This window comes from Hylobates moloch, unplaced genomic scaffold (assembly GCF_009828535.3).
Source record: "Hylobates moloch isolate HMO894 unplaced genomic scaffold, HMol_V3 SCAFFOLD_6, whole genome shotgun sequence".
In the NCBI taxonomy this organism is placed as follows: Eukaryota; Metazoa; Chordata; class Mammalia; order Primates; family Hylobatidae; genus Hylobates; species Hylobates moloch.
In genome coordinates, this window is record NW_026652281.1 from 2,617,745 (window position 1) to 2,639,045 (window position 21,301).

The 21,301-nt window shown below is 48.5% G+C and overlaps 1 protein-coding gene across 2 annotated transcripts in view; it reads left to right on the forward strand.

The window, feature by feature from the left end:
- ZCCHC14 (zinc finger CCHC-type containing 14) overlaps nucleotides 1-21,301 on the forward strand; it is an 89,823-nt gene that overhangs the window by 50,585 nt on the left and 17,937 nt on the right. For both annotated transcript variants that reach the window (XM_032156250.2, XM_032156248.2), the window contains exon 3: nucleotides 11,731-11,804. In XM_032156250.2, coding sequence (XP_032012141.1) covers nucleotides 11,731-11,804 — 74 coding nt within the window. The remainder of the gene's footprint in view (nucleotides 1-11,730; nucleotides 11,805-21,301) is intronic.

Sequence of the window (21,301 nt, forward strand, 5' to 3'; positions counted from 1 at the left end):
AATGGCTTTCTCCTGCACCGCCACATAGTACAGCCATCAAGATCAGGAAGTTGGCATTGAGATGTCACCACCCTCTAGTTCTCAGGCTTACGTCCATTCCGGCCATTGTCCCAGTAATGCCTTTTATACCCAGAGGATCAAGTTCTGAATCCCAGGGTGCATTTGGTCTCCTTTGTATCCTTCAGTAGCCGCTCCTTCGTCTTTCCTTGTCTTTCATGACCCGGATACTTTAGAAGATTATGAACCACTGATTCTGCCAACCATCTCACAATCTGGGTTTGTTCGATACTTCTCCTGACTAGATTCAGGCTGTACATCTTTGCCAGGAACACGCTACGCTGCTCTCAGTGTGTCCTGTCAGGTGGTACAAGCTCTCAATTTGTTCTGTTACTGATGACAGTCTCTATATTAATTTTCATGCTGTCTGCCAGGATTCTCCTGTGTAAAAATTACTTTCTAACTAGATAAATAGTCTGTTTTTTATCAGACTTTCAGCTTAATCATTTATTTAAGTTTGTATGGGATTATTGTTTCCTGTTTTATTCAGTGAGTTATAATCCATTAATGTCATTCCTCTGAAGTTGAAGCTGTACCAAATTTGGCTGGTGGGAGCCCCTGAAAACTGATGTTTTGTGTCTTTTTAATATGTCCTGTCATTTTATGAGCACTTCCTTGCTTTCTGGCATAATAAGATGTTCAAGGCTCAGCTTTCTTTCCCCTAGCCCTGAAATCAACAAGGGTTTCCAAGGGCCTTGGTTCGTTTCATGGGAAATGGGTTTTAGAAGCCAAAATGTGATGCTGTGTGTGTGCCCTGCTAATGGAGTGTGGCTGCTCCCAGGCCTTCTTAGTGACAGTCTTGCACCACAGGGCCCTTTCTGGTTTTTTCCTTTTCTTTCTTTCTTTTCTTTTCTTTTTCTGTGATAGAGCCTCACTCTGTCACCTAGTCTGGAGTGCAGTGGCACTGTCTGGGCTCACTGTAATCTCTGCCTCCCAGGTTCAAGTGACTCTCATGCCTCAACCTCCTGAGGAGCTGGGACTACAGGCATGGGCCATCACATCCAGTTACTTTTTGTATTTTTAGTAGAGATTGGGTTTCCCCATTTTGGCCAGGCTAGTCTTGAACTGCTGGTCTCAAGTGATCTGCCTGCCTCCGCCTCCCAAAGTGCTGGGATTATAGGCATGAGCTACAGCTCCTGGCTTTTTTTTGTTTTTGAGACAGTATCTTACTCTGTCACCCAGGCTAGAGTGCAGTGGTGTGATCACTGCTCATTGCATCCTTGAACTCCTGGGCTCAAGGGATCCCCCAGCCTTGGCCTCCCGAGTAGCTGGGGCTACAGGTGTGTACCACCACACCCAGCTAATTTTTTAAATTTTTAGTAGAAACAGGGTGTCACTATGTTGCCCAGGCTGGTCTCTAACTTCTGAGCTCAGGCAGTTCTTCCTCCTTGGCCTCCCAAAGTGCTGGGATTACACGTGTGAGCCCCCATGCCTGGCCACTGTCAGCATCTTTTAAATTTACTGATCCCAACTCAGCTGAGTTACCTGGTAGCAAATAAAAGGCTCACTTGACAATTCCTGCTTTGATAAAAAGCTGCCCACTAAAAAAAAAAAATTAGGTTTCTTGGAAGCAGCAGTGTTTTCTCATTGAATCTTTTGTAGAGCCGTCAGTGACCCCAGGGCCTGGAGCCCACTTACCAGTGCCGGTGGGAGGTGGAAACGCGACCACCATCCACGCCTCTGCCCTTCCGGTCACAGTTGTCTGAGGAATTCTATCCCAAGGCATCGAAAGCTGCTTGGGACCACGTTAATGATTTTTGTTTTCAACCATCAAACCTATTTTGAACAACTCGAAAGCAGAATAGACTGCTTTTATATTACCCACATATTTCACATTTCTATTGCTTTTCTTTCATTCCTGATGGTCCAAGTTTCCTTCCAGTTCATTTTCCTTCTATTCAAAGAACTTTAGCAGTTCTTTCAGAGCAGGCCTGCTGACAGACCGTCCTCTCAGTTTTCCTTCATCTGAGGATGTCTTATTTCACCTTCACTGGATGTAGAATTACAGTTGGTAGCTATTTGTCTTTAGTACTTTAAAGTATGATTCTACTCTCTTCTGGCCTTCATGGTTTCCAGTGAGAAATTCCCAGCCATTTGAAGGGTTTTCTCTGACGAGGTAGTGTATTGTTTTTGATTGCTTTCAAGATTTTTTTGTCTTTAGTTCTTAGCATTGTGCTTATGGCGTGTGTGGGTGTTGATTTGTTTGGGCTTATCTTGTTTGGATAAGCTCATTGAGCTTCCTATGCATAGCCCTATGTCTCTCACCAAATGTGGGACTTTTTCAGCCATTGTCCCACCCCCCAGTTGCAATTTTTTTTTCTGTAAATTTTCATTTGGTTCTTTACATCTGAATTTGCGCAGGCTTTCTGTCTGTCTGTGCACCTCAAGAGTGTTTGCCCCTCCCTGTTGGGGACATTGTGACAGTAGCTGCTTCGGTGTCTGGTAGTTCTAGCGTCTGTGTCATCCCAGTGTTGGGATCTGTTGATTTTCTTGAATAATATGATATGAGACTCTGACTCATCTTTAGTCCTACAGAGAATGTTGATGCTTTTGGTTTGGAGCAGTTGACCTGGTTGAGTTCTGACAGCAAGTTCTGTGCAGCCTTCTGTGGGGTGTGGCTGTGGTGCCAGCTCCATTTTCCGAGCTTTGGTGGTGCTGTTTGGCCTCGTCCTTTTGGGGGCATTGCTGGCCGTCCAGCCTGAGACTCTGGTGGAGGTGTGTTCTGCAGTTCATATTGTTACATGTGCAGCCCCTGGGTGAACGCATCAACAATGTCACAGGGTTGCTTCCCTGAAATCTTCCCTCTCTGCTATCCTTCTGTACTTCCAGTTCCCAGGGGCTCCCCTTTTTGGTCCTCCAGCCAGAAAGCTGGGGCTTTAGCCCTCTCTGCTGTGCACTTCAGTGACCATCCCCATCTTCATGGGAAGACAGAGAGAAGAAAAGGCAGTGAGGAGGTGTCACCCCACCTGGAATCGCAGCCCCCACATCAGAGAGGAACGTCTCCCTTCCAGGGGCTTTCGTTGCTCCTCCCTCTTACCTGGAACCGGAGTCCCCCAACACTACGTTTTCGTAGGTCATCTTTAGTTCAGTTTCCCTGAAACACAGGTTGACTCCAAAAAAGTAAGTGGAAAGCCGTAACAACTTTCTGAGAGTGCCTTTTTAATGCGTTGGAATATGTGGCTATTTACTGATGAATTATTTTTAATCTCAGAGTTGTCGATTGTACCTTTAAGAAAAACATACTTTCCTACAATAAGGCCCCTAACTTTATTTGCTAAAATCAGAATTCTAATTCAGATTTTGTTTTGTGTTCTTACTCTGGAGGCACAAATGGAGTAACACTGGTATGTTTATGTTGGAGAGGAGTTTTGTGTTGCCTTTCAAACTTGAATCCAACAGAACTACAGACTTAAACAATAAATATGAATGGGAGATAAGGAAAATCAAAGACAAAAAAAAAAAGAAATGGACTTAATAAAAGATTTTTGTACATAAATACTTCTTCTGACCCCAAGACAAAACCAGGAAAAATGAAGCATATTAAGGTGTAGGTGACTCTATTAGAAATCAGCTTGAGTATTTATATGAAAGTGTATGGGAGGCCGGGCGCAGTGGCTCACGCCTGTAATCCCAGCACTTTGGGAGGCCGAGGCGGGTGGATCACGAGGTTAGGAGATCGAGACCATCCTGGCTAACACGGTGAAACCCAGTCTCTACTAAAAATACAAAAAATTAGCTGGGCGTGGTGGCAGGTGCCTGTAGTCCTAGCTACTTGGGAGGCTGAGGCGTGAAGCCGGGAGGCGGAGCTTGCAGTGAGCCGAGATGGCACCACTGCACTCCAGCCTGGGTGACAGAGCAAAACTCTGTCCCCAAAAAAGAAAAAAAAAACTGTATGGCAACAGTTACATATATATAATAGCAGATAGAAGACTGATGTTAGAGAGTATTTCTGTGCTTTCATCTGAAAACGAAGGGCAGGGCTGGGCGTGAAGGTATAGGCCTGTAATCTCAGTACTTTGGGAGGCCAAGGCAGGCAGATCACTTGAGTCCACTTCCAGAGCAGCCTGGGTGACATGACGAAACCCCGTGTCTACAAAAAAAAAAAAAAAAAAAAAATACAAAAATCAGCTGGGCATGTTGATGCATGCCTGTAGAGCCAGCTACTCAGGAGGCTGAGGTGGGTGGATCACTTGAACCCAGGAGGTTGAGGCTGCAGTGAGCCAAGATCACACCACTGCACTTCAGCCTGGGTGACAGAGTGAGACCGTGTCAAAAAGAAAATGAAGGGTATTTTGTTGTGAGGAATCAGTTTATGCATAGTCTGGGATGTGGCCAGTGACCTCTGGATACTTACCTGTTCGGTGCCTTCCTGAAACATGTTGCAAATTCTGTTTTATAAAATGTCTGATCTCTGTCTAAAACTTTAGAATCAGCTGGGCTCAGTGGCTCATGCCTGTAATCCCAGCACTTTGGGAGGCCAAGGTGGGTGGATCACTTGAGGTTAGGAGTTCGAGACCAGCCTGACCAATATGGCAGAACGCTGTCTCTACTAAAAATACAAAAATTAGCCAGGCGTGGTGGTGTGCGCCTGTAATCCCAGCCTCTCAGGAGGCTGAGTCACAAGAATCGCTTGAACTCCAGAGATGGAGGTTGCAGTGAGCTGAGATTGTACCACTGCACTCCAGCCTGGGTGACAGAGCAAAACTCTTGTCTTAAAAAAAAAATCGTAAACATAAACGCATACTGTTGCATGCATTTCAGTCAGTGAATTCAAAGTGCATGTTAGGCCGGGCATAGTGGCTTTCACCTGTAGTCTTGGATGCGTAGAAAGCTGAGGCAGGAGGATTGTTGGAGCCCTGGAGGTCGAGTGCAGCCTGGGTAACATAGCCAGGCCGCGTCTCTAAAATAAATAAACTTTTAAAAATGCTTGTTAGTAGCATAAAATTGTGTGGGAAAATGTTTGGTTCCTTTTAATTAAAGGATGTAGAGAGCTGCTGGTAGACAGCAAAATAATTTACAACTATTGTGCTGGTTGTCCTGTGGTTTGGTTTACCAGCCTAGTCATTGTAGAATTAGGTATGTAAGATACAGGATTGATGTGGTGACCTGTATTTTGACTTTGTAACATTTTAATCATCCTCTAAGATCTTGTTTGTTTAAATTGTGTGTGGTTTTTTTTAATGTAACTTGTAAGGTGTATTTATTTTCTATGGATATCTCATCGTTATACCTACATCTTTTGGGTTGGAGGTATATGTGATATTTTGATATGTGTATGTAATGCGTAATGATCAAATCAGAGTGAGGTGTCTATCTCAAGATTTAATCTTTTTATTTTTTAATTTATAGGAATATCATAGGTTTTTGATTCAGCTTTGCTTTACTTTGGAAATCGCACTTGGTCATTAAGGCAAAATGCCAAGTGGGAGACTGCTTAGCAAAGTGAGGAGTAAGAACTTGTGGCCAGGCCCAGTGGCTCATGCCTGTAATCCCAGCACTTTGCGAGGCTGAGGCAGGTGAATCACAAGGTCAGGAGATTGAGACCAGCCTGGCCAACATAGTGAAACTCCCATGTCTACTAAAAATACAAAAATCAGCTGGGCATGGTGGTGTGTGCCTGTGGTCCCAGCTGCTCAGGAGGCTGAGGCAGGAGAATCACTTGAACCCAGGAGGCAGAGGTTGCAGTGAGCTGAGATCACGCCGCTCCAGCCTGGGCGACAGACCAAGACCCCTCTAAAAAAAAAAAAAAAAACTTGTATGAGGGTCGTCCTCCCAGGCCTTTTGGAATCCTATAAAGAAGAGTCCATAATCCATACCCAGGGCACTTCAGAAAGGAAACTTACGTAGTAATATTCGTGGCTTGTCTTAGCTTGTTTAAATAGCAATACATTGGTAAATTTAGCTCCTAGGTTTTTGAGTCCCCTATAAACCAGAAATACATCTTAACTAAATAATACAATCTGCTCATTAGTAACAAAGGTGAGGCAGGACACGTCACCTCTGGAGCCATAGGCTCCTTGGAGATAAGTCAGTTGCATTTCAGGGACTCCACTGTAGGGCCCTCTGCTGTTCCTCAGTAGCGGGAGGGAGACCGGGGCAGTGCTGATGGTGGGCCCGGGCCTCGTGTGAATGCCCCAAGGGGAGGAAGACCGGGGCAGTGCTGACCATGTGCCCGGGCCCCGTGTGAATGCCCCAGCAGGGCCCTTTATTTCTTGGGGATTTTATATCTTTATACTTATTAGGACCATTTCCTGTTTTTATTCATATTTGGTTACAAACTATTGGCACTTTAAGCTACTATCCCCATTAAACAAATGAGGAAGCAGACACAAAACTGACCTTAGTTACTGAATGAATATTCGAACTCAGGTCTTGGGAGGCATCATTCCGTCTCCTTCCTGTGTGTCATTAACTGTGAGTTGCTACTGGCTGGAAGACTTTCTCTGTATCTAAAAAAGTAAACACATTGCCCACAAAACCAACATGCTGCTTTTTATTGGTCATAGTTTTATTGAAAGAGCCCTTTCAGACTTGGCTGCAGAGTTTCATAATATCATTCTTGTACATGCATAGAAAGGAAAATATCCAAATAAATGAGGTAAGATGCTCCTGCAGTTGACGCACAGAGTCCAACTCCCTTGCATCCTGTCCATCCGGCTGGGTCGAGGCGTCCATTCCTCATGTGCAGTGGGCTCTGTGTGCCATGCAGCGCTGTGGCACCACAGCATTGGAGCACGCGCCCAGTCGCTGTTTCGGAGTTTCTCCTAAGCTACTGTACCTGCTTTCTGGGTGGGTTGCTGGCTCTTTCCTCATTTTCTCCATAGGTGGCAGGCTGTCACAACCATGTTATTCCTGCCACATGGCCAGCAGCAGGTGTGAGATGGCCCTGGCATCTGATTGTAGAGGTATTGACGTGTAAAAGGAAAAAATCAGAAACTGTACACCTTGGCATCGAAACACCACGGTGTGGTGCAGTTGGACCAAAGGGAGGCCTGACTTCTGACATCACCATTCTTACTCCAGCTTCCCTCCCTTTTTCAGTTACATTAGGGTACTGGTTTCTAAATGTAGGAGTTGATTCAGTTACAAAATGACAGTCTATGTGATTATACATTTTATCGAAGGCTGTGTGATCTAACTTGTAAGACTTGAGGAAAATGCCTGTTGTGTACCTGGAATGAGAAAAGAAGAAAGGTTTGAACAGACAAACATTTCAAAGGGAAAAGTGTATCATCCTTTGTGTTATTATTTCAGAAGGAGGGCACAGGCCTGGCCCAGCCTCGGGTCCCTTTGCCCCAGCCCTGTTTGTCCCCACACAGGCCTGCCTGGGTGCGGTGCTGACCAGCCTTAGTGCTTCAGGAGAGCCTCCTCATGGCCTTAGCTGCCATGCACTGTGGCTGAATCGCCATTTTTATGCACGCTAAACGCTTTCCTCACGGGGGCTTTCTGGCCAGCGCGGATCCTGTCTTCATGGTCCCTCTGGCTCTGCTCTCTCAGGTGATGGGGTGATGTTTGCCCCTGAGTTTTTTTTTTTTTTTTTTTTTTTTTTTTTTTTGAGATGGAATTTCACTCTTGTTGCCCAGGCTGGAGTGCAATGGCGCAAATCTCTGCTCACTGTCACGTCTGCCTCCTGGGGTCAAGCGATTCTCCTGCCTCAGCCTCCCGAGTAGCTGTGATTACAGGCATGTGCCACCATGCCTGGCTAATTTTGTATTTTTACTAGAGACGGGGTTTCTCCATGTTGGTCAGGCTGGTCTCGAACTCCCGACCACAGGTGATCCACCTGCCTCAGCCTCCCAAAGTGCTGGGATTACAGGCGGGAGCCACTGCCCCCGGCCACCCCTGAGTTTATCTAGACATTTGCTTACGCTCCACAGAAGGCAGTGGGGCTGACCAGGGAGGGAGGGGAAGGCGGCCACAGTGGGGGCAGACTGGAAGTGGGTTGTAATGAGTGTCTTCGTGCAGATAGGTATTCGCTTTGAGATGGCAAAACCACATTACAGAAATGTGGGGAAAAGCTACTCTTCACTTCGCCACCGTACACAGCTGTTCCCATCACTTTCGATCGTTTAGTTTTAGTGTTTTCATTTCCATTTTAAACAAAACTGTCATCATGTTATGCATAGAATTTGTAATTTTCCAGTTAATATCCAAGCCTTTTTTCTTTTTTTCTTTCAAGTTCTGGGGTACGTTTGCAGGATGTGCAGGTTGTTACATGGGTAAATGTGTGCCATGGTGCGTTGCTGCACCCACCAACCCATCACTTAGGCATGAGCCTGGCATGCGTAAGCTATTTATCCCGATGCTCTTTAAGCCTTTTTTCTGGTTGTGGTTTTTAGAATCACAAACTCTAATGGCTCCGGAGTTGAGAGCCTGCTTAAATCTTTCCTGACCTTAACTCAGGCTGGCAACCCAGCCCGCGCACTAGCCCAGCCCCTCACTCTTTGTGCCTGGTCTTCCCTCTCTCCCAGGCTCCTCTTTTCAGCCTTCAGAGCCCGTGGAGCACGTGGGGTCCAGGGCAGGAGTAGAGGAAGCCTCGCTGCGTCCCTCCTGGGCCCGGAGGTGCCGTGGTGGGGGGCAGCCATTCTGCAGAGGGATGCGTCAACATTTGGGGCCTGGAATTGGAAATGCCTCTTTTATTTGAAGACAGCTGAATAACACTCATCTGCTTTTTCCTGTTTTCCTGTCCAGATATGAAATATGAGTGAGTCACTTCCTACTCTCATTCCGGATGGGTTTTTTTTCTTTTTACTTTTTTCATAGACCCTAATATTATTCAGTCCTGGGACATGAGGTACACATGGTGTTTGTGGCCAGGGAGAATGCTGACTACATGTTTCTGTATTCATTGACACTATATGTTGTTTAAAAAAGCAAAATATATGGATTAGAGTGATGTCATTGTGGGAAGTTTTAGAAGTACTGCTTCAGAAAAACATAAAAGCTATGTATTTGCTGACAGTCTGACTGAGGAAGTCAGGCAGGAACAGCATGTAGTTTCACTGAATGAACATCAGCAGGGCTCTGCAGCCTCTAAATGTGCTGTGCTCTTTGTTTTGCCAGAAAGGAAATAAACATTTGTATTTTTTATAGTAATTCCTTCCTGTGAGGTGCTATTTTAAGCTTAAAGAACTCTAAACCGAGTGGACTCCCGCATCTGTGAGATGCACGAGATTCCCTGGCGGAGCAGGTGGTGCCGCTGGGAGCGCCGCGCCCGCTGCCTCGTGCTCCACGACCCTCGCAGCACCTGCAGGGTGACCTGTGACGTGGCTGGGTGTTTGTGGCACATGCTGGGGAGCGAGCGAGGATGGTTGGTTCAGCGCAGGGTTGGCTGGCTCGTTCTGCAGAGACACAGGGAGTCAAGGTCGTTGGCTCTGGGAGCAGGGTGGTGCCTGGCACAGCTCCTCAGCCATGGTGTCATGGGGTGGCCACAGAGGACATGCAGATGAGGGGCGTGTGGAGGCCCACAGAGCTGCTCACGGACCGGCGGGAGCACACCGCCCAGCGTGGCAGCCACGAGCCTCCCATGGCTGCAGAACCCTCAGCGTGGTTCTTCAGGACAACTGGGGGTTGAACGTTTAAATTTATTCCTTCTTAATTAACTTAACTTGTCACGGGTGATTTGGGCAGTGCAGGCTTAGAACCATCCCCGGAGCGTGTGCACAGAACAGGTCCTTGCTCTAGGGGAGGTTCGTGTATGTTAGGAGAAGAAGTTGCCAAAAAGTGTGGGGAATCGTTTAAAAAATTATTATGTACTGTAGGACTTCTCAGAGCCCTTAATATCCTAATGTACATTGACAGTTTACAAGGAGTTTCTGAGATTTTTTTTTCCCAAAAAACTTCTTTTTTTTTTTTTTTTTTTTTTTGAGACGAAGTCTCACTCTGTTGCCCGGGCTGGAGTGCAGTGGCGCGATCTCGGCTCACTGCAACCTCCGCCTCCTGGGTTCACGCCATTCTCCTGCCTCAGCCTCTCGAGTAGCTGGGATTACAGGCGCCCGCCACCACACCCAGCTAATTTTTTGTATTTTTAGTAGAGACAGGGATTCACCATGTTGGCCAGGCTGCTCTCGAACTCCTGACCTTGTGATTCGCCTGCCTCGGCCCCCCACAGTGCTGGGATAGCAGGCGTGAGCCACTGCTCCCAACCACCCCAAGAAGCTTTTTGGCCATACAGTTTTTTGAGGTGGCCGTGACCTTGTGTGAGCACTGGCGCCCATGGAGAGGGCTTTGGAGAACGGTGGTGCTGGAGACCAGGCGGTCTTTGGGTGCCTGCAGGAAGTGTCACATTCACAGTTCTGAGAAGTTGTGTTGAGTATTTCACGTTGGACAAAGTTAGATTCTACAAATTAGCAGACATCCCTGTCGCACACGGCCAGGTGGCCTCCAGACCCAGCGAAGGCTGGTGGAGGAAGGCGGGAGAATGCTCCCGTAGCCACTTTCCCAGTTATGTGTAAAGCTGCGGCGTGGGGCTCCTGGCGCCTGGGAAGTGTGGAAGCTGGCAGAGCCGGGTGTGTTGGGCAACGAGAAACATCAGCGCTGGATCAGCAGGGCAGGCCTGCCTTGATGCGGCTGAGTCAGAAACTACAGCATGTTCGATACGCGGCTGTTTTATTTTGAGCAGATATTTGGGCTCATTTAAAAATAGTGCTTAAAACCTAATAGTATCATCTTATTTTTGATGAGAAAAACACTCAGCAGTGTACGTGGAAACGGAGTGACTAGGCCGATGCCTTCCGGGCTCCCTGGCGAGGCCGCTCGTCGCTCTGGCTGTCCATCCTGTGCGGCTTCATTCACTGCAGCCTCGATCTGCTCCAAGACAGTGCTGTCTTCCTGATTCCCCCAGGACTGCTATTCTGGTCTCCTCATCCTTGCCCTCGCAGAGAAGGATGAGAATGAATTCTCTTGAAAAGAAAGGCCAGGCACAGTGGCTCTCGCCTGTAAATCCAGCACTTTGGGAGGCTGAGGCGGGCGGATCACCTGAGGTCAGGAGTTTGAGACCAGCCTGGCCAACATGGCAAAACCCCGTCTCTTCTAAAATTACAAAAATCATCCAGGCATGGTGGTGCATGCGCCTGTAATCCCAGCTACTGGGGAGGCCGAGGCACAAGAATCGCTTGAACCCAGGAGGCAGAGGTTGCAGTGAGCCGCTGAGACAGAGTGAGACTCCGTCTCCCAAAAAAAAAAAAAAAAAAAAAAAAAGGAAAAAGAACAAGAAAATACATAGAAGAGGCTCCCCAGGTGACTGTGTTCTTGGGGAAATATTGTCTAAAACAGTCACAATTGAAAATGCTAAGCATTAGCTTTTCAGAAGTTGGGACAGATTTGTAACGGTTTTGAGGGTGAACTCGGGAGACTGCACAGATACTCAGTTGTAGCTACTGCTGGGCTTTCGCTGGGTCCGTAAACGTATGTCTGTACTCCAGTGCTGTTCCTGCTCTTCCATTGCCAGGTGTGGCTTTGCTTTCCCTCCTTTCGGTTGTGAATCTGCCCTGCATTGTTGCTGCTGCCCGCCTTCCTCTCCGGGCTGTGGTTCTAGGTGAGATGCCACCGAAGTGACAGGACAGCCTTGGGTGCTGAGAACCTCGTTTTGAAAACTGCTATATCAAATGCTAAATAATTGTGTGTATACTTCAAGCTCTTATTTCATTTTTGTTTTTTGTTTTACTTTTACAGTGAGTGTTGAAAAGATAGACCTGAAGGGATTATCACACACAAAAAATGACAGAAATGTTGAATGTTCCTTTGAGGTAAGATGCTAAGTTTTTTTCCCCTGTCTCCTGTAAGGGTAGGAAGAAAACACTTACCCTGGAGATTCTTTTCTTTCCTAGCTAAGGCTGTGCCTTGTGCAAAGCCCTGTGCCAGTGCTGTATGGGAAGCTGGCCCTGGGCTCCGGGTGGGCCACCTCCAGAGGGGGGTTGTTGGCTGCGGGGCCTCTACAGGCGGGAAGGGTGGGGGCTCGGGCAGGGCCTGGGGTTGTCAGTGCAGGTGTGAATGGTGCATACCTCAGGGGGCTCTAGCAGAACTGGATGAGGCAGCCTGCAGAGCAGTGCACACAGAACCCAGGGCCGTGGTGCCTGTGGAGACTGATGATGAAAGCTCCTTGGTCTGGGCGGGGCACACTCCTTAAACTGACACATTCAGGTGCTGGGAGCTGGTCACTGAAGTTGGGTACCACAGAGAATCAGGAGAGATGAGCAGTGTTGTGTTTCCGGGTGACCCACAGTGACCAGGGTCGAGACGGCCAGAAGCCCATTTCCCTCTCACAGCAGGGCGTGCAGGAGGCCACCCCGCTCCCTGGACGCTGTGCCCCATCAGAACGTGAGGATGCCCTTAGGGGTGCAGGCCCCCTCTGGCTGCTCTGTGACATCCCTAGGATGTGGCCTTCTGTTCCCGGCCCAAGGTGCCAGCCAGGGCACCAGTCCTCAGGCGTTCGTCCTGGGCAGCAGGATGCAGGAGGAAGAAAGGCAGGCTTGAATTCTTTCTCTTGAGGAACATTCCTGAAAGCAGCCTCTAGACACTTCACTTATATTTTGTTGGACAGCTTTACTTTCTTGGTCCCACCTGGATGCCTAAGAGGCTGGGAAATGTGTCCCGGCTGATGGTGCCGAGCTCCCAGTCAGGCCTCTGTTAGGAACCCTGGCAGGGGACATTCTCCTTGGACCACGTGTGCTTCGAGTGCTGACTGCTCTTGAAGGTCGGTTCCCAGCGTCATAGGAGAGTGCTCTCCGGACAGAACTCCTGTGAGCATCTGGCATGACTCATCTGTGCAGCTTACTAATTTTTTGAAGAGTGTAGCTACACCAAAATACTTCAAATCCTTTTTCCACTAAAGGGGCAAGTCTCCACTTGGTTTGGGAGACTGTGTTGTGACAAGCAGTTGTTACGCCGTGCGTTTTTCTTTTGAAAATGTAAGGAAAATCCTCAGCTGCTGAGGTTTGGAGGTTGCTGGCGCCTGTGATGGTAGTGCCAGAGTCTCGGCGCCCACGGAGTTTCTGGGTCTCGTGTCGTGCAGCCCAGGCGGAGCCCAGGGAAAGACCACAGGGGCCCTCTGAGTGCCCTGGAACCCAGCAGCAGTCCCAGTGACCCTAGGTATTTGCTGACATTTTGCAGTGGTCGCGTGTGACACCTTCCTTCATTCCTTGCATTGCGGTGTCAGGCCTCTTCAGATACTGGTGGGGACTGCGTGCTTAAGAAGGTGACGTGCACGGAGCTGTCTTCGCATATGGTCGTAGCACAGTGGGCTTTGATTTGCTCCCAATCCTTAGTCCAGTTATTTGTGGTGAGGAAATCGGGAGTCAGGTCCACACAGTGTAAGGTGTGAGAACTTCATACAACCTGACCGGCCATAGCTTTGCTTTGCTGCTTTTCTCTTTTCTTTTTTTTTTTTTTTTCTAAGACAGAACCTTGCTCTGTCGCCCAGGCTGGAGTGCAGTGACGCGATCTCGGCTCACTGCAAGCTCCACCTCCCGGATTCACACTATTCTCCTGCCTCAGTCTCCTGAGTAGCTGGGACTACAGGTGCCCGCCACCACACCCGGCTCATCTTTTGTATTTATAGTAGAGACGGGGTTTCACCATGTTAGCCAGGCTGGTCTCGATCTCCTGACCTCGTGATCCATCCGCCTCGGCCTCCCAAAGTGCTGGGATTACAGGCGTGAGCCACTGCGCCTGGCCTTTTCTTTTCTTTTGTTTTCTTTTCCTTTCTGTTTTCTTTTCTTTTTTCTTTCTTTCTTTTTTTTTGACACTGTCTTGCTCTGTCACCAGGCTGGAATGCAGTGGCTTGATCTTGGTTCACTACAGCCTCGACCTCCTGGGCTTAAGCAGTCCCCTCACCTTAGCCTCCTAGTAGCTGGGACCACAGGCACATGCCACCATACCCAGCTAATTTTTTGTACTTTTGTGGAGATAGGGTTTTACCATGTTGTTCAGGCTGGTCTCGAACTCCCCTACTCAAGCAATCTGCCCACCTCAGCCTCCCAAAGTGCTGGGATTACAGGCATGAGCCATCACACCTGGCCAAATTTTTCTATGTTAGAAATCAAGTTGATGCTGAAAGTTAGCGGGGCACAGTGGCTCACATTTGTTATCCCAGCACTTTGGGAGGCCAAGGTGGGTGGATCACTTGGGGTCAGGAGTTCAAGACCAGCCTAGCCAACATGGTGAAACCTTGTCTCAACTAAAAATACAAAAATTAGCCAGGCATGGGTGGCGGGCACCCATAGTCCCAGCTTCTTGGGAGGCTGAGGCCAGGGAATCGCTTGAACCCGGGAGTCAGAGGTTGCAGTGAGCCGAGATCGTACCACTGCACTCCAGCCTGGGCGACAGAGCAAGACTCAGTCTCAAAAAAAAAAAAAAAAAAGAAATCAAGTGAAAGTGATATGGAAAGAACTAGAGTAATTAGTTTTGACAAGAAGAAACAGATTGGAAGACTCGCCCTACCTGATTTCAAGACTCCGTGAACAGCGGGATCACAACGCTGTGAGGTAGCAAAGGGGAAGGCAGCACAGATGAGTGGGACAGAAGAGGCTCCAGACAGACTCACACACACGCCGGGTGTGAAGGAGCGCCACAAAGAAAGGATGCGCTTTTCCGCAGACACCCTGGAACAGACGTCCGTATGCAGGAGAAGCGAGCCTTGACTCCCACCGCAGCCCTTACGCCAAATTAACTCGGAAGTGATCAGAGACCTAAATGTAAACCCAAAACAAAAACTGCTGGGAGGAAACAAACTTTGTGATTTTAAATTAGGCGAAGATTTCCGAGATACAGTGCCGAAAACATCCATAAAAGACAAAGTCGATGAATTAGAATATATTAAAATTTAAAACTTTCTCTTTGAGAGACACTATGAAGAGAATGAAAAGGCACAGATTAGGAGAAAATATTTGCAAGTCATGTAGCTGATGAAGGATTTATATGTTCAAAATGTATAAAGAATTCTCAAAACTTTTTTTTAAGAGATAGGGTCTCCAGCTGGGCGTGGTAGCTCATGCCTGTAATCCCAGCACTTTGGGAGGCCAAGGCGGACGGATCACCTGAGGTCAGGAGTTTGAGACCAGCCTAGCCAAGATGGCAAAACCCTGTCTGTAGTAAACATAGAAAAATCAGCCAGGCGTGGTAGCCGGTACCTGTAATCCCAGCTACTCGGGAGGCTGAGGCAGGAGAATCGCCTGAAGCTAGGAGGTGGAGGTTGCAGTGAGCCAAGGTCATGCCACTGCACTCCAGCCTGGGCAACAAAAGCAAAACTGCCTGGAAAAAAAAAAAAAAAAAAAGAGAGATGGAGTTTCCTTCTGTCACCCAGACTGGTCTTGAACTCTTGCCTCAAGGGATCCTCCTGTCCTGGCCTCCTAGGTTGCTGGCATGAGCCGCCATGCCCAACAAGTTGCTTCTTCTTATTAAGTTTTGAGAGTTCTGCCAGGTGTAGTGGCACATGCCTGTAGTTCCAGCTACTTGGGAGGCTGAGGCAGCAATATCCCTTGAGGCCAGGAGTTCAAGACCAGCCTGGGCAACAGTGAGACCCTGTCTCCACAAAGAAAAAAAAAAAATGATTTGCCAAGGAAGATACATGGGTGGCAAATAAACACATGTGAAAAGATAGTCACCATCCTCATCATTAGAAAAATGCCATGTCAACCACAGTGAAAGGACGCTGCACACCTCTTGAAATACCTGAATGAAAAACGCCGGCCCCACCCACCTCAGGCTGCAGTGTGGGGGAGCTAGAATGACATTCACAGATGGTGGGAATGTGAAGTGGTGCAGCCACTTCGGAAAACAGTCTGGCGGTTTCTTAAAAAGTATGACCCGTTCGCCAGGCGCGGTGGCTCACACCTGTAATCCCAGCACTTTGAGAGGCCGAGGCAGGCGGATCACGAGGTCAGGAGATGGAGACCATCCTGGCTAACACAGTGAAACCCCGTCTCTACTAAAAATACAAAAAGTTAGCCGGGCTACTCGGAAGACTGAGGCAGGAGAATGGCGTGAACCCCGGGTGGCGGAGCCTGCAGTGAGCTGAGATCACGCCACTGCACACTCCAGCCTGGGTGACAGCGAGACTCTGTCTCAAAAAAAAAAAAAAAAAAAGTATGACCCATAAGTTCCAGCCTAGGTATTTACCCTGGGGGAATTAAGCACATGTTCATAAAAGATTCATGTGTGAATGTTTATAGCAGCTTTGTTTGTAACATTCCAAGAGTGTAAACAACCGAGATACCCGTTCACAAGCGTGTGGACAGGCCAACCCTGGTGTTACGTCCACGCAGTGGAATACCACCCAGCAATAATGCTGAGGGGTCTCAGAATGGACAACTGAGATACTCAGCCATATGCATGAATCTCATGTTGTGTGAAAGAAGCTAGACAACTCCTTCCAAAAAGTTTATATTCAATCCATTTATGAGTCTAGTTACATAAAATTCTAGAAAATGCAGACTCATCTGTAGCAACAGAAAGCAGTCAGTGGTTTCCTGGGGAGGGGCTGGAGGACACCTCAGGGGTGATGCTCCCTGCCGTGGTGGGGCATGGCTCACAGGTGCCCTCAGATCGGGACAGCAGATGGACCCCTTTAAATATGTGCAGTTCATTGTCAGTTATAATTCATTACAACTCCTTTTGTTAAAAAAAAAATGCTTGAAGATTCAAATTTTCCTTTTGTCCATAGAACCTTGACTAATGAAAATCAAATTGTTATTTAAATAAATTGTTCTTTGTAAGTGGAAATAAATAGCAATTATACTGTGACCAGAGCAATAAACCAGCATTTGTAGGAATGTCTGCTATACTTCGGTGAGGTGGAACAGTCTGTTGCTGACAGTATGGCAAGATTCAAAGAAACATTTTTTTCTAAAAACTTTTACTTATTCAGGGAGAAATAAATAACTTCTCCCTGTCCCATTGATTTTCTCAACCTTGTTTCTTGTTTTAATTTTTATGTGTCGTTGTTTTCCAGGATACAAAAAGGTTACTGTTTTATAGGAAGATATAAGTAACTGGATTAAGATGAGTTCAACTTTGTTTTCTATGGAGTTGGTTTTGAGTTTGCTGAAATTGTAATTGCTAGTTCCTAGTTGCTGAGGAAATCAAATCAATATGCAGGAAGCAAATGATGGAACCTTTTTGATATAAAGTCAGCATGTAGGCAGCTGAGGCAGGAGCATCACCTGGAGGCCAGGAGACTGCGACCAGCCTGGGCAACACAGTGAGACCCGTCTCTTAAAAAAAAAAAAAGAAAAATCATAGAGGCCAGGTGCAGTGGCTCACGCCTGTAATCCCAGCACTGTGGGAGGCTGAGGCAGACGGATCACTTGAGCCAGCCTGGGTGACATGGTGAAACCCCATCACTACAAAAAAATACAAAAAGTAGTTGGTCATTGTGGCACTCACCTATATTCCCAGCTACTGAGGGGGCTGAGGTGGGAGGATCACTTGGGCCTGGGAGGTCAAGGCTGCAGTGAGCCAAGATCATGCCACTGCACTCCAACTTGGGTGACAGTGAGAGACCTTGTCTCAAAAAAGAAAAAAAATGATAAAACAATACTAATAAACAACTCTTACTAAACCATCGTTTAAAGTCACCCAGACATTATTTTAGTGTTACCTTTTCTTTGAAAGTTTATTTTTTCACTTGGGTGGCTGAGGCACAAGGATCGCTTAAACCCGAGAGGCAGAGGTTGGTTGCAGTGAGCTGAGACCGCGCCACTGCGCTCCAGCCTGGGCGACAGAGCAAAACTCTGTCTCAAAAAAAAAAAAGTTCGTACCCCGAGCACCACTGACTGCTCCGAGTATGCTGTCAGTCGCTATTAGCAAAGAAGGAGTCCTGGCAATTGTGGTTTCCCTGAGTTTATCACGTGTACATGTGCACAGCATAGGGCCCAGTGATTCCTCAGGCATTGCCAGAGCAGCAGGCACTAGGTAGACCCTGCCCCCCAAGGTTGGGGGCCTGTGGTGATGAGTGTGGCTGCAGAAGGTGTGCCCTGGCGGAGCCAAGTGGAGATTCTGGGTGTCTTCATGTCTCACCCAGTATCCAGCACCATTTACACTGGAGCTGTTTGTGTTTGTTTGCTGACTGACAGGGACTTAGAAAGCTGCTCCTTCCCCCACATCTTCCCCCGTTGGCTGGAGCTCCTCTGGCGTGCATGCGAGCCCGCGTCCTGCAGGGTTTTTGCTCTGCTCTGTAGACCGCTGCCTCGTCTTCCTGCTTTTAGTTGAGCGTTTCATTCCTACTGGCCTGGTTTTCATTTCAGAGAACTCTTGAGCTCTGACAGTTCTTTTTTCATAGCATCCTGTTCTCGGATATGCCTTCTTCTCTTAGCTTAGTAAGAGTATTAATGAGAATTTTTTAGTTTTCTTAGAGTCCGTGCCTTCCCTCGGCTGCTGTGTTCTCCTTACTGGCTTTGTCTGTCTCTGTGCTGGGCCTTGGCTCTCCTCAGGGGTCTCCAAAGGCCTGGGGGGTCCTGGGCTGCCAGTCCCCTCAGGGGTGTGGCTGGGCCCTGCCCCCAGAGGTGCCTGGCTGAGCCTTTTCTTGTGCAGAGTGAGGCCACATGGCTCCCGTGGCTCCGGAGGGGGAGGCTGTGTGGAAAAACACTGATGTTCAGAGACAGTCCACAGTGAGCCGGAGGAACTAGACTCTGCCTGTGAAGACGTCCTGAGCATGCGTGGGCTGTGTGCACATTTGGCTTTAGGGTATGATTAAGATGTTTTAAAATTTGTACAGTTAAGGCTAAGTAGCTTTTCAGGGACGTGATAGAAAATGCTGTGCCAGAATCTAATTGGCAGCACTTTTTCTTGGTGAAATGTAAAGTAATGGGGTAGCTGGTTGTGGATGCTTGCGAGTTTGGTTGGACACGTGTCCCCATAGTACAGGTCAGGCAGGTATGACAAGAGGATGCTCTTCCCGCCCCCCACGCCCCTCCAACGGCCGGTTCCCCTCCTGGCGCTCTGGGGCAAGTGGGCAGGTGAGGTAGAAGGCTCGGCTGGGTCTGGATCACGGCTGCTGCAGCTTAGCCATCAGCCAGCATCACCTGCAGAGCAACATGGGCTGGTCTCCGCCTGGCTGTGCGATCTCTGTTTCCAGTGCTCACTTTCTGACAGCCTTAGGGAGGAATGTGAGCTGCACCTGCAAGTCAGAGAAAAATGTATCCGAATACAAAGTAGAAGAGTCCTGCGTAATTAAAGTGCATAACTGTTGGAAAAGCAGGTGGTCTGTTTCAACATAAGATGGTCTGTCCACACCACGTTTTATAGCTGGGGTGTTGGATTTCACATCTTTCCTGGGTTAGGGCGCAGTAGGAAAGATTCAGCCTAGAGGCAGGTGTGAGAGCTGTGCAGAGGAGATGTTTTCTATGGCACACTTTACCTTGAAAGAGAGATGCTGTCAGCAGCGCGGGGGCCAGCCATCTTCACGGCAGGGGTTTGTGCCTGTTGTTGGCGGTGTTCTTGGAGTTCTGTGTGGGGAGCAGCTTAGGAACCTCTCCCCAAGATTTTTGGTGTTGAAAGATTTTAATACTTAAGTCAGAGAAGTAACTCAAAGATTTTCTTTTTTTTTTTTTTTTTTGAGACGGAGTCTTGCTCTGTCCCCCAGGCTGGAGTGCAGTGGCGCGATCTCAGCTCACTGCAAGCTCCGCCTCCCGGGTTCACGCCATTCTCTTGCCTCAGCCTCCCAAGTAGCTGGGACTACAGGCACCCGCCAACACACCTGGCTAATTTTTTGTATTTTTAGTAGAGACGGGGTTTCATCGTGTTAGCCAGGATGGTCTCGACCTCCTGACCTCGTGATCCGCCCGCCTCGGCCTCCCAAAGTGCTGGGATTACAGGCTTGAGCCACCGCGCCCGGCAAACATTTTCTTTTCTTTTCTTTTCTTTTTTTGGATGGAGTTTCGCTCTTGTTGCCCAGGCTGGAGTGCAATGGTGCGATCTCGGCTGACTGCAACCTCCACCTCCCGGGTTCAAGCAGTTCTCCTGCCTCAGCTTCCTGAGTAGCTAGGATTATAGGCACCTGCCACCATGCCCGGCCAATTTTGTATTTTTAGTAGCGACGGGGTTTCTGCACGTTGGTCAGGCTGGTCTCGAACTCCCGACCTCAGGTGATCCACCCACCTCAGCCTCCCAAAGTGCTGGCATTACAGGTGTGAGCCACCGCACTTGGCCTCAAGCATTTTCATTTTAGGTGTGGAAGATTCTGGGTGGCAAGGTGCATGCCTTGCAGCCGTTAGTTCCAGGGACGTTGCTGCTTGCCTTGATGAATTCTGGTAGGCACTGGGGTTCTGGTGAAGAAGAGGTGGCCCTTCCCTCGACTGGCCTGTGTGTTATGAGGGCGTGATGAAACAGACCGAGGAGTGACTGCTGCGTGATGTGACGAGACTGGCCTCAGTTTCAGCAGACAGGAGGGTGGATGCCTCGGGGACTAGACTGCAGGCCCGTGGGTGTGGGTGTGGGCGTGGGAGCAGAGGTGGTTTGGGTGCCTGTGAGCTCTCTTTGCTCTAAATCAGTGTTAATACAACGTTTTCTTTTGCATAATGTATTTGGTCATTTTATTTGCCGACTTGAAATCCCCCCGGGTTCTTGTGGACTTGAGTGCAATTTGCATTTGGTGCTTGTCCCTTCCTGACCTGGCCTCCTCCCTGTCATTTCAGGCCATCCCCTCTGTCCATCTCATTCCTGTAGCTAACTTCTTATTTGCCTTTCAGAAGTCAACCCCAGCTCTTCTCCATGCAGAAACTCCCTCTAATGTGCAAACAGTACACTCTCCTTCCCCCTCAGTCTGCTTTGGTTAGCACCTCATGTGATGACCATTGTGATAGCCGGGGGAAAGCTGAGCAAAAAGACACCGCCCCTTCCCCCTGGAGCTTAGTGTGCGCCTGGGGAGATGGACGTCCGTGGAGCCATGCAGTGACACTGCCCACTGCTGCATGCTGGGAAGGAAAGCTGATGCTCACAAGGGCTGGGCACACCAGGCGTTGCAGAACCCCCTCCAGAAAGCTCTTTTCCCTCCTCTTCCCCAGACCCCTCCTCTGCTGCCCTAGTGATCACCGTCCTGTCCTGTTGCTGTCAGTGGACTCACACTGCCCCCACAGCTCTGCAGTGTCGAGAGCAGGGCCTGGGCTCACTGTGTGCCCACAGCACCTGGGCGGGCGCACCACGGGCCCTTACTTGTGGTGGAAGGGCTGCTCTCTGGGAATGTGTCGGTCCTGCATCTGAGGCACATAGGCTCACCTACAAAGAGGAGTTCCCCTGAGAAAGTTGAACA